Source organism: Pristiophorus japonicus, chromosome 14 (genome assembly GCF_044704955.1).
Source record: "Pristiophorus japonicus isolate sPriJap1 chromosome 14, sPriJap1.hap1, whole genome shotgun sequence".
Classification (NCBI taxonomy): Eukaryota; Metazoa; Chordata; class Chondrichthyes; family Pristiophoridae; genus Pristiophorus; species Pristiophorus japonicus.
Genome location: NC_091990.1, coordinates 63,355,695 through 63,369,222, shown reverse-complemented (window position 1 = coordinate 63,369,222; position 13,528 = coordinate 63,355,695). Strand labels below are relative to the sequence as shown.

The 13,528-nt window shown below is 46.2% G+C and overlaps 1 protein-coding gene across 5 annotated transcripts in view; it reads right to left on the bottom strand.

Moving 5' to 3' along the window:
• Positions 1 to 13,528, bottom strand: part of LOC139279927 (adhesion G protein-coupled receptor B2-like) — a 1,236,268-nt gene that overhangs the window by 478,298 nt on the left and 744,442 nt on the right. For all 5 annotated transcript variants that reach the window (XM_070899255.1, XM_070899259.1, XM_070899256.1 and 2 more), the window contains one exon: positions 1,487 to 1,681. In XM_070899255.1, coding sequence (XP_070755356.1) covers positions 1,487 to 1,681 — 195 coding nt within the window. The remainder of the gene's footprint in view (positions 1 to 1,486; positions 1,682 to 13,528) is intronic.

The window sequence follows — 13,528 nt, the reverse complement described above, 5'->3', positions numbered from 1 at the left end:
ACACAAAAAATTAAGTATACATGTAAGCACGATGTCATCATCTCATTTTTTTTTATATTCGTTTATGGGATGTGGTGTTGCTGGCAAGACCAGCATTTATTGCCTATCCCTAATTGTCCTTGAGATGGTGGCGGTGAGCCGCCTTCTTGAACCGCACCAGTTCGTGTGGTGAAGGTACTCTCACAGTGCTGTTACAGAGGGAGTTCCAGGATTTTGACCCAGTGACGATGAAGGAACACTGATATACTTTCAAGTCAGGATAGTGTGTAACTTGGAGGGGAACTTTCAGGTGGTGGTGTTCCTATGCGCCTGCTGCCCTTATTCTTCTAGGTGGTCGAGGACGTGGGTTTGGGAGGTGCTGCCGAAGAAGCCTTGGTGAGTTGCTACAACGCATCTTGCAGATAGAACACACTGCAGCCACAGTGCGCTGGTGGTGGAGGGAGTGAAAGTTTAAGGTAATGGAAGGGGTGCCAATCAAGCGGGCTGCTTTGCCCTGGATGGTGTCGAGCTTCTTGAGTGTTGTTGGAGCTGCACTCATCCAGGCAGGTGGAGAGTATTCCATCACACTCCTAACTTTGCCTTGTAAATGGTGGAAAGGCTTTGGGGAGTCAGGTGGTGAGACACTCACTGCAGAATACCCAGCCTCTGACCTGCTCTTGTTGACACAATATTCATGTGGCTGGTCCAGTTCAGTTTCTGGTCAATGGTGATCCCCAGGATATTAATGGTGTTGGATTCGGCAATGGTAATGCCGTTGAATGTCAAGAGGCAGTGGTTAGTTTCTTGCTTGTTGGAGATAGTCATTGCCTGGCACTTGTGTGGCACGAATGTTACTTGCCACTTATCAGCCCAAGCCTGATAGATATCCAGGTCTTGCTGAATGCGAGCATGGGCTGCTTATATAATGATGCATCCAGGACTAAGTAGTTTTCTTGATCGGCCCCTGTGCCACGGGACTCAACATCCATCACTGCATCGCCAGTGCAGTGAGGCTGCAGTATGTACAATCTACAGGATGCAGCAACTCGCCAAGACTACCTCAACAGCATGTCCCTCTACCGCAACTTCTACCACTAAGGAGGTCAAGAGCAGTAATGTCATGGGGACACCATCACCTCCAAATTCCCCTCCAAATCACACACCATCCTGACTTGGATATATATCGTCGTTCCTTCATTGTCGCTGGGTCAGAATCCTGGAATTTCCTACCTAATACTGTGTTAACACCAGGGTATTACTAACACCTTCGTCACAAGGGCCGCAGCAGTTCAAGGCGGCCCACAACCACATTCTCAGAGCAACCAGAAAAGGGCAGTAAATCTGGCTATGTCAGCATCACCTACATCTCAAGCACAATATTTTTATAAAAAGCAAAATGTCTATATATGTAAGTGCTGCATGACCTTGCAAGCTCTATAGGGCACCCAGATATGGATACCCCTTAGACAATAGAAAATGTACATCAGTCATTAAGTACAATTCTCACTTGTACATCATCAGAAGCAGGAATATAACTAGCTCTCTTGAATGTGTCTGTCACGTTCCGCAATATGTCTGCAGAGAACAAGAGATCTCCACTGTAGAATTTCTTTCTCTCCATTAAACCCAGCATAGTCCTTATGACTTGTGACATGCCCTCTCCTGCCAGGGTCCGCTGTCCTTTAGCCAAGTGCTCTCGGATCTAAATAAAACACACATACATACATTTAGCATATCATCACTCAGAGCAATCAGATTACCTGAACATTTGCTGACACTAAATTAACTTAATTAGTTATATACAAACAGTGATTAATAATCTGTTCTCCTATTTTTAAATGATTTGCTCCACACTGAGAAAATAGAAATATTAATGTATTTGTACATTGATAATCTGGGTGTTTACTCATATCTCCTCATTCATTAATTTAACCTAAAACAGTACTCAGGGACTCACCTTCAGGCCTGCAGATACAGCACACATGCTTCCCTTTACAAATAATAAATATTTCAAATACTCTGAAGTGCAGAATAAAACTTGTTTTCTATACACAAAGGGAAGAATACATATTCTGAACACTGTATGCAGGCCAGATGGTGACACCCTGAGTGGTGTATCTATAGGCCAGAGAGTGATACCCTGAGTGGTGTATCTATAGGCCAGAGATTGATATCCTGAGTGGTGTATCTATAGGCCAGAGGGTGGTACCCTGAGTGGCGTATCTATAGGCCAGAGGGTGATATCCTGAGTGGTGTATCTATAAGGCCAGAGGGTGATACCCTGAGTGGTGTATCTATAAGGCCAGAGGGTGATACTCTGAGTGGTGTATCTATAGGCCAGAGGGTGATACCCTGAGTGGTGTATCTATAGTGTTATACCCTAAGCTCTGGAACTCCCTCCCTAAACCTCTCCACCTCTTTTTCCTCTTTTAAGACGCTCCTTAAAACCTACCTCTTTAACCAAGCTTTTGGTCATCTGTGGTAATTTCTTCTTATGTGGCTCGGTGTCAAATTGATCTGTTTTGTCTTATATCACTGCTTTGAAGCGCCTTGGGATGTTTTACTACGTTAAAGGCGCTATGTAAATAAAAGTTGATGTTGTTGTTATAGGCCAGAAGGTGTTACCCCGGCCACGATTTTGCCAACGGGTGAAATTTGGGTGCGGGCAGCATCGGTGGTGTGTGGGGAACATGCACCTGGCTCCAGCCCGCCCTCTCATAGCAATCTTCCATTGATGGGGCTTGTTAGGCCCGCCCTGCGAGGTTCCCGGTTAATTAACAGGAAACCGGTCTGATGACATCACTGTTTTTTGACAGTTCTTCTGTCAGTGTTCTACAGCATTGAGCTGCTCCAAACACTGACAAACACTGCACAAAGGTGCATGGCTGCACCCAGGCTCTCCCATGACATTCTCCAGATACTTTTGGAGGGAGTCACAGCATGCAGGGAAGCGCTCTTCCTTTACAATGGACGGAATAGACCTCCCCAGGATACTAACGCAGCCTGGGTGCACAGTGCACAGGAGAGCACAAGTAGGGATGTCGTCAGGAGGACTTGGCTGCAGTAGCACAAACATTTCAATGATCTCAGTAGATCACGAAATGTTACTGCAAAGCCACATTCAACCTCATCCTGCTGTGCCACTCATCACATCCCCATCACTTTGCATTCCCTATCCTACCCCAGCACATCCTTACACCAACTGATCTTGCACCTCCACCCATCCCTCTCTCTCTGTCACTTCCCCATCTCACTAGCCATCCCTCACACTCATCCTCATCCTTGTCCAATCATACTAACTAACAACATACCAGGGTAGGCACTTGGGTGTTTTAGCCAATGTTCATTAGACCTTCTGCTACTGTGTTGTCAATCATTGAAATCTTTATTTTGAACACTATGGGGTGGAAATTCGGTACCGCCCATTTTGAGGTGTTAATCCAGGCGGAGCGGTAAGTATAGTGACTTTAAAAAGTTTGCGCCAAGAAATTTGCTTGAATCACACCAAGTGCTCCATTCTCCTTAGTGTCTTCAGAGAGGGAAAATGGAAGAGCAAGGAGGACGGCAGCGAGTGCACCACTTCTCGGCCACGTCCCTTGAGGCCTTGCTTGAGGTAGTGGAGAGGCGCAGCAATGAGCTACAGCCTGGAGGGGGACGAAGTCCACAGCCAAGGGTATTCAGAAGGCTGTGGAGGGAGGTGGCCCAGCACGTTTCTACCCGCAACATGGTGGCCAAAACAGTGACACAATGTCACAAAAAGTTCAACGACTTCACTAGGTTCGTCAGGGTGAATACCCTTTCCATTCACCTTGTAATGAGTTCATGTGAGCCTCACTGTCTCACAGAATGTAAAGGCTTTGCAGTGCCCACCCCTTCTCCATGTGTACCAGGCCATGCTCCTCATTGCTGGAGACACCCGAAAAGCTCTCTATCGCCTCACTACACATGTTCCGCACATCCAAGCGTCTCTCACGTTCAAGCTCCCAACTCAGCTTGAGGCCACTTACCAACAACTTTTAACTCTTCATATGCAGTCACAGGCCTTCAGCCTTATACTTACTCACAGCTCTTTGTTCCCCAATCCCACCGTTATCACATTCACTGTGCGCTGCCACGCAGGCTGAGATGCAGAGATTCACATCTCGCGTCATTAATACCGAGTCACTTACTGTAGACACAAGTGGCACATGAGTAGCAACAGACCCACTAACAACTTCTTGTTTTGGTCATTGCAGGCCAAATTCAGCAACAATAGGAAAAAGCAGCAGTGGACGGGAGGTGGGGAGCCAGACCTCCAGGAGCTCACGACGGTCGAGGAGCAAGTGACCACCCTCATGGGTACACCAGTTGTGGCGGTAGCAGCCGGCAAGGCAGTGCCCCTGCTTGACAGTGACGGTTTGTGAATGAGATGGGCATGTTCTGTGAGACCCCTTACCCTTGAGCCAACATGCCTTACAAAATGTAGCTCCAAAATAATGATGTCCCCTACTACTTGCCTTCCTGCTCCCTCCCCAGCTGCTAACCACAGCATCAGCCTTCTTCTTCACATGTGGTGGAGGATGAGGAGGATGTGGAGACGTGTGCGGCCACAGAGAGGGACCCGTTCTCAATGCCAGCGAGTGGGGAGACCAGCTCGGTGGAAGAGCCCTTCTTCCTGGGGTTTGTAGATCCCGATGCTCCTGGCCCCAGTGGCCTGCAGCAATGCCCAGCGCAAGGGAAAGCTCAGGGGCCAGCTCTCCAGAGGTTAAGTCGGCCCAGGAGTCCTGCTTAGAGACAGGCAGATAAGGGCCTGGATTTGGAGGCTATGTGCAGGGAGTCCATGCAGATGCACCGCGAACTTATGGGTGCATTGGTGAGGGTCCCGCGTAGCGTGGATGCACCTGCTGTGAGTGTGGTGGAGGCTGCCTCAAGCATTCCCCTTACCTCACAGCGGTCCAATGAGCCCATCCTTGGCCGGCTAAACCAGGAAGTGGGCTCAACGAACGATAGTGGGGTCCCAGAGGTGGTGGCGCGTGCATGGTTGACATAGCAGTAGCCATGACATCACAGGCCGAAGCAGAGGGGTGGCAAATGCCTGTGGAAGACGCAGTAATCACATGTGTACCCATGGGAATATGTCATTGACTACAAATGGCTGTCTAAATCTCTCTGGTGTTCTTGCACGCCTCCCGGGGCAGCAATGTGGTCGGGTGCTGATGGCCTGTATCCTGTGCAGCATCAGGTGATTGTGGAGACTGTTGATGTTGTTGTTGGTGTGCCTGGTGAGGTTGGTGTTGGGGCTGATCGTTGTGGGATTCTGAGGACCAAGGTGAGATTTTGTCAAGGGCACCAATGCTACTGGAGTAGATGGCAGGTGAGGTTGAAATGACAGGAGCGATCTGTCAATGGTGAGAGAGGTGACAGTGGATAGAGGGTTCACTGCAAACACTTCCAACCTGCATACAGCTCAAAAGTTTCTTCCAAATCCTGAGGGCTTCATCTTCTGACAATGGAAAGTGAACAGATGTGAAATGATAGCTTTTAAACCACTTCTGCAGCTGTCAACTTGCCAAAGCAATAGAGAGTCACACAGAACTCAACTCCACTTATCTGAAATGTTCCCCGAGGGACGGCAAACCCATCAAAAAGTTGGTAAAACTGTAAATGCCTGCTTTTAATTCTCTTAAATAGCACTAAACTACATGGTACCTACCTTAATGAAGTGGCCCTTCGCTGAGAAACAGACATGGAGGCGGCTTCAGAGCGGAAAGTCGACCCATTGTCAATCAGGGTCATTTTGACAGTGGGCCCGCCTCCAAACCCGTACTCACAGGTCTGCGAAGATTCCGATTCGAGTGCTATATCTGTCGTCCAGATGATGATACACTGAGTGCTGCACCACCAGAACCAAATGTGATTTCCAGAGCACTATATCTATTGGCAGGGTTCAGTGTCCTAAATACTGCGTCTGCAGAGCAGAATGTGATGTCCTGATCAATCTGTTTTAATGAAGCTATTTCCAGAAAGTAATCTCAATGGGCAGACAACAATAAAAATGGAAAACCACCAGCTGTACTGGGAGCACTTTGAGAAAATGGAGTAACCCAAGAGAAGAACTAATTTGTTCCATCCCACCAGGTACAACTACATACTAATGAAATGAAGAGATAAAAATAAACAACCAGATTGTCAGTGTAGAAAGAAACGTACACAAGAACAGGTCCTTTCCCTTCTCAAAATGCTTAGCAATCAACAGGTGCTTTCTTGATGAAAGCACGTTTGTCAAAGCTCAGTTATGATTGATTACAGACACACAGCAAGTGATGTAAATTACATCAAAACTTGCCATATTTAAGCAATCTCATCTTGATAAATATAACAAATTAGTAAAGAACCTGCATTTAAACAATATCTTATCGCACCCTCAGGATGTCTCAAAGCGCCTTACAGCCAATGGGTTACTTTTGAAGTGCAGCCACTGTTGTTATGTAAGTGAACACAGTAAATTTGCACAGCAAGGTCCCACAAACAGCAAATGAATAAATGACCAGATCTTGCATTTTGAGCAGTGTTAGTTGAGGCATCAATGTTAGCTAGGACAATGCGCAGGGATCCCCTGCGGTCATCCCCCTGCAAAACAGATACACCGCTTTGAGTACTGTTGGGGGGGATGACTCATCAGGGGGGAGCAGCAGCAGCCAAGTTCATGGCACCGTGGCTGGCTCTACTGCACAGGAGGGCAGGAAAAAGAGTGGGAGAGCAATAGTGATAGGGGATTCAATTGTAAGGGGAAGAGATAGGCGTTTCTGCGGCCACAATAGAGACTCCAGGATGGTATGTTGCCTCACTGGTGCAAGGATCAAGGTTGTCTCGGAGCGGGTGCAGGACATTCTGAAAAGGGAGGGTGAACAGCCAGTTGTCGTGGTGCATATAGGTACCAACGATATAGGTAAAAAACGGGATGAGGTCCTACAAGACGAAATTAGGGAGCTAGGAGTTAAATTAAAAAGTAGGACCTCAAAGTAGTAATCTCAGGATTGTTACCAGTGCCACGTGCTAGTCAGAGTAGGAATCGCAGGACAGCTCAGATGAATACGTGGCTTGAGCAGTGGTGCAGAAGGGAGGAATTCAAATTCCTCGGACATTGGAACCAGTTCAGGGGGAGGTGGGACCAGTACAAACCGGACGGTCTGCACCTGGGCAGGACCGGAACCAATGTCCTATGGGGAGTGTTTGCTAGTGCTGTTGGGGAGGAATTAAACTAATGTGGCAGGGGGATAGGAACCTATGCAGGGAGACAGAGGGAAATAAAATGGAGTCAGAAGCAAAAGATAGAAAGGAGAATAATAAAAGTGGAGGGCAGAGAAACCCAAGGCAAAAAACAAAAAGGGCCACATTACAGCAAAATTCTAAAGGGGCAAAGTGTATTAAAAAGACAAGCCTGAAGGCTCTGTGCCTCAATGCGAGGAGTATTCGGAATAAGGTGGACGAATGAACTGCGCAGATAGCAGTTAACGGGTATGATGTAATTGGCATGATGGAGACATGGCTCCAGGGTGACCAAGGCTGGGAACTCAACATCCAAGGGTATTCAGCATTTAGGAAGGATAGACAGAAAGGAAAAGGAGGCGGGGTGGCGTTGCTGGTTAAAGAGGAAATTAATGCAATAGTAAGGAGGGACATTAGCCTGGATGATTTGGAATTGGTATGGGTGGAGCTGCGGAATTCCAAAGGGCAGAAAACGCTAGTGGGAGTTGTGTACAGACCACCAAATAGGAGGAGTGAGGTTGGAGACAGCATCAAACAGGAAATAAGGGATGTGTGCAATAAAGGTACAGCAGTTATCATGGGCAACTTTGATCGACATATTGATTGGACTAACCAAACTGGTAGCAATGCGGTGGAGGAGGATTTCCTGGGGTGTATTAGGGATGGTTTTCTCAACCAATATGTCGAGGAACCAACTACACAGCTGGCCATCCTAGACTGGGTGATGTGTAATGAGAAGGGACTAATTAGCAATCTCATTGTGTGAGGCCCCTTGGGGAAGAGTGACCATAATATGGTGGAATTCTACATTAGGATGGAGAATGAAACAGTTAATTCAGAGACCATGGTCCAGAACTTAAAGAAGGGTAACTTTGAAGGTATGAGGCGTGAATTGGCTAGGATAGATTGGTGAATGATGCTGAAGGGATTGACAGTGAATGGGCAATGGCAGACATTTAGAGACCGCATAAATGAACTACAACAATTGTACATCCCTGTCTGACGTAAAAATAAAAAAGGGAAGGTGGCTCAACCGTGGCTATCAAGGGAAATCAGGGATAGTATTAAAGCCAAGGAAGTGGCATACAAATTGGCCAGAAATAGCAGCGAACCGGGGGACTGCGAGAAATTTAGAACTCAGCAGAGGAGGACAAAGGGTTTGATTAGGGCAGGGAAAATAGAGTACGAGAGGAAGCTTGCAGGGAACATTAAAATGGACTGCAAAAGCTTCTATAGATATGTAAAGAGAAAAAGGTTAGTAAAGACAAATGTAGGTCCCCTGCAGTCAGAATCAGGGGAAGTCATAACGGGGAACAAAGAAATGGCAGACCAATTGAACAAGTACTTTGGTTCGGTATTCACTAAGGAGGACACAAACAACCTTCTGGATATAAAAGGGGTCAGAAGGTCTAGTAAGAAGGAGGAACTGAGGGAAATCCTTATTAGTCGGGAAATTGTGTTGGGGAAATTGATGGGATTGAAGGCCGATAAATCCCCAGGGCCTAATGGTCTGCATCCCATAGTATTTAAGGAGGTGGCCTTGGAAATAGCGGATGCATTGACAGTCATTTTCCAACATTCCATAGACTCTGGATCATTTCCTATGGAGTGGAGGTTAGCCAATGTAACCCCACTTTTTAAAAAAGGAGGGAGAGAGAAAACAGGGAATTATAGACCGGTCAGCCTGACATCGGTAGTGGGTAAAATGATGGAATTAATTAATCAGGATGTCATAGCAACGCATTTGGAAAGAGGTAACATGATAGGTCCAAGTCAGCATGGATTTGTGAAAGGGAAATCATGCTTGACAAATTTTCTGGAATTTTTTGAGGATGTTTCTAGTAGAGTGGACAAGGGAGAACCAGTTGATGTGATGTATTTGGACTTTCAGAAGGCTTCCGACAAGGTCGCACACAAGAGATTAATGTGCAAAGTTAAAGCACATGGGATTGTGGGTAGTGTGCTGACGTAGATTGAGAACTGGTTGGCAGACAGGAAGCAAAGAGTAGGAGTAAATGGGGACTTTTCAGAATGGCAGGCAGTGACTAGTGGGGTACCGCAAGGTTCTGTGTTGGGGCCCCAGCTGTTTACATTGTACATTAATGATTTAGATGAGGGGATTAAATGTAGCATCTCCAAATTTGCAGATGACACTAAGTTGGGTGGCAGTGTGAGCTGCGAGGAGGATGCTATGAGGCTGCAGAGTGACTTGGATAGGTTAGGTGAGTGGGCAAATGCATGGCAGATGAAGTATAATGTGGATAAATATGAGGTTATCCACTTTGGTGGTAAAAACAGAGACAGACAATTATCTGAATGGTGACAGATTAGGAAAAGGGGAGGCGCAACGAGACCTGGGTGTCATGGTACATCAGTCATTGAAGGTTGGCATGCAGGTACAGCAGTCGGCTAAGAAAGCAAACGGCATGTTGGCCTTCATAGCAAGGGAATTTGAGTACGGGGCAGGGAGGTGTTACTACAGTTGTATAGGGCCTTGGTGAGGCCACACCTGGAGTATTGTGTACAGTTTTGTTCTCCTAACTTGAGGAAGGACATTCTTGCTATTGAGGGAGTGCAGCGAAGGTTCACCAGACTGATTCCCGGGATGGCGGGACTGACATATCAAGAAAGACTGGATCAACTGGGCTTGTATTCACTGGAGTTCAGACGAATGAGAGGGGATCTTATAGAAACGTTTAAAATTCTGACTGGTTTAGACAGGGTAGATGCAGGAAGAATGTTCCCAATGTTGGGAAAGTCCAGAACCAGGGGTCACAGCCTAAGGATAAGGGGTAAGCCATTTAGGACCGAGATGAGGAGAAACTTCTTCACCCAGAGAGTGGTGAACCTGTGCAATTCTCTACCACAGAAAGTTGTTGAGGCCAAGTCATTAAATATATTCAAAAAGGAGTTAGATGTAGTCCTTACTACTAGAGGGATCAAGGGGTATGACGAGAAAGCAGGAATGGGGTACTGAAGTTGCATGTTCAGCCATGAACTCATTGAATGGCGATGCAGGCTCGAAGGGCCGAATGGCCTACTCCTGCACCTATTTTCTATGTTTCTATTAGCAATCTTGTTGTGCGAGGCCCCTTGGGGAAGAGTGATCATAATATGGTAGAATTCTTTATTAAGATGGAGAGTGACACAATTAATTCGGAAACTAGGGTCCAGAACTTAAGGAAAGGTAACTTCAACAGTATGAGGCGTGAATTGGCTAGAATCGACTGGCAAAGGATACTTAAAGGGTTGACAGTGAATAAGCAATGGCAAACATTTAAAGATCACATGGATGAACTTCAGCAATTGTACATCCCTGTCTGGAGCAAAAATAAAACGGGGAAGGTGGCTCAACCATGGCTAACAAGGGAAATTATGCATAGTATTAAAGCCAAGGAAGAGGCATATAATTTGTGTAGAAAAAGCAACAAACCTGAGGACTGGGAGAAATTTAGAATTCAACAGAGGAAGACTAAGGGGGAAAACAGAGTGCGAGAGGAAGCTTGCAGGGAACATAAAAACTGACTGCAAAATCTTCTCTAAATATGTGAAGAAAAATAGATTAGTGAAGACAAATGTAGGTCCCTTGCAGTCGGATTCAGGTGAATTTATAATGGCGAACAAAGAAATGGCAGACCAATTGAACAAATACTTTGGTTCTGTCTTCACGAAGGAAGGCACAAATAACCTTCCGAATGTACTAGAGGACAGTGGGTCTAGTGAGAAGGAGGAACTGAAGGATATCCTTATTCGGTGGGAAATTGTGTTAGGAAAATTGATGGGATTGAAGGCCAATAAATCCCCAGGGCCTGATAGTCTGCATCCCAGAGTACTTAAGGAAGTGGCCCTTGAAATAGTGGAGGTATTGGTGATCATTTTCCAACAGTCTATCGACTCTGGGTCAGATCCTATGGACTGGAGGGTAGCTAATGTAACACCACTTTTTCAAAAAGGAGGGAGAGAGAAAACTGGTAATTATAGACCGGTTAGCCTGACATCAGTAGTGGGGAAAATGTTGGAATCAATCATTAAGGATGAAATAGCAGCGCATTTGGAAAGCAGTGACAGGATGGGACCAAGTCAGCATGGATTTATGAAAGGGAAATCATGATTGATGAATCTTCTGGAATTTTTTGAGGATGTAACTAGCAGAGTGGACAAGTGAGAACCAGTGGATGTGGTGTATTTGGACTTTCAAAAGGCTTTTGACAAGGTCCCGCACAAGAGATTGGTGTGCAAAATCAAAGCGCATGGTATTCGGGGTAATGTACTGACGTGGATAGAGAACTGGTTGGCGGACAGGAAGCAGAGATTCAGGTTAAACTAGTCCTTTTCAGAATGGCAGGCAGTGACTAGTGGAGTGCCGCAGGGCTCAGTGCTGGGACCCCAGTTCTTTACAATATACATTAACGATTTAGATGAAGGAATTGAGTGTAATATCTCCAAGTTTGCGGATGAAACTAAACTGGGTGGCGGTATGAGCTGTGAGGAGGACGCTAAGAGGCTGCAGGGTGACTTGGACAGGTTAGGTGAGTGGGAAAATGCATGGCAGATGCAGCATAATGTGGATAAATGTGAGGTGATCCATTTTTGGGGGCAAAAACACGAAGGCAGAATATTATCTGGATGGCGGCAGATTAGGAAAAGGGGAGGTGCAACGAGACCTGGGTATCATGGTTCATCAGTCACTGAAAGTGGGCATGCAGGTGCAGCAGGCGGTGAAGAAGGCAAATGGTATGTTGGCCTTCATAGCTAGGGGATTTGAGTATAGGAGCAGGGAGGTCTTACTGCAGTTGTACAGGGCCTTAGTGAGGCCTCACCTGGAATATTGTGTTCAGTTTTGGTCTCCTAATCTGAGGAAGGACGTTCTTGCTATTGAGGGAGTGCAGCGAAGGTTCACCAGACTGAATGCAGGGATGGCTGGGCTGTCATATGAGGAAAGACTGGATCAACTGGGCCTTTATTCACTGGAGTTTAGAAGGATGAGAGGGGATCTCATAGAAACATATAAGATTCTGATGGGACGGGACAGGTTAGATGCGGGTAGAATGCTCCCGATGTTGGGGAAGTCCAGAACCAGGGGACACAGTTTTAGGATAAGGGGTAGGCCATTTAGGACTGAGATGAGGTGAAATTTCTTCACTCAGAGAGTTGTTAACCTGTGTAATTCCCTGCCGCAGAGAGTTGTTGATGCCAGTTCATTGGATATATTCAAGAGGGAGTTTGATGTGGCTCTTACGGCTAAGGGAATCAAGGGGTATGGAGAGAAAGCAGGAAAGGGGTACTGAGGGAATGATCAGCCATGATCTTATTGAATGGCGGTGCAGGCCCGAAGGGCCGAATGGCCTACTCCTGCACCTATTTTCTATGTTTCTATGTAATCCCGTGGGATCTTCTACATGCACCTTAGCTGGCAGAAGGAGCTTGAGTTTAATGACTCATCCAAAAGGTGGCACCACTCCCTTGGTATGCCATTGAAGTGTCAATCGAAATAATGTGCTCAATTCTATTGTGGAGTTTGAAGTCCCAGCCTTCAGACTCTGAGAACAATGATTTTGTATCTGTCTTCATGGTAGAAGACACGAAAGGCATCCCAATAATAGTAGAAAATCAGGGGGGAAAAGGGAGGGAAGAAATTAAAACAATCATTATCATTAGAGAAAAAGTACCAGACAAACTAATGGGACTTAGGGCTGACAAGTCCCCTGGACCTGATAGCCTGCATCCTAAGGTCTTAAAAGAAGTGGCTGCAGCAGAGATAGTGGATGCATTGAATGTAACCTTTGGAAATTCCCTCGGGCTAGACTTTCCACTTCACATCGCCCATATATCGCCCAAAATGGACGTCTGTCGCCCATTTTGAGCAAAAAATAGAAACTCAGGCCTCAACATCGGCGGAAGATTAAGCCCCCAAGTTTCGGCTCACTTCGACGAGCTGATCGGTGGGCTGATTGCCCACACATCGCCGATTTGAAGTTCCGGCACATCGCTGGGCTGATCGCTCGCCGAGAACATCACTGGATAATAGTTGCTTTTCCCGGGCTTTCCTGGCCGAACTGGACACTACGGACGCCATTTTGAATTTCGGAGGAAGGGAGGAGACAGCTAAAAAAATCGAGCTAAGATATTTGTGAGTTATTTAAGGTTCTTTTATAAATAGATCAACTCAGATTTATACTTATATTTAATTGTACTGATAGTAGCTTAGTAGATTCGGCATTTTTTGCTGAAAAGTGCATTTATAGCAAGTGAAAATAAATATTGACAGCGATGGGGCCTATGTTTTCTGCGCCATTACTCG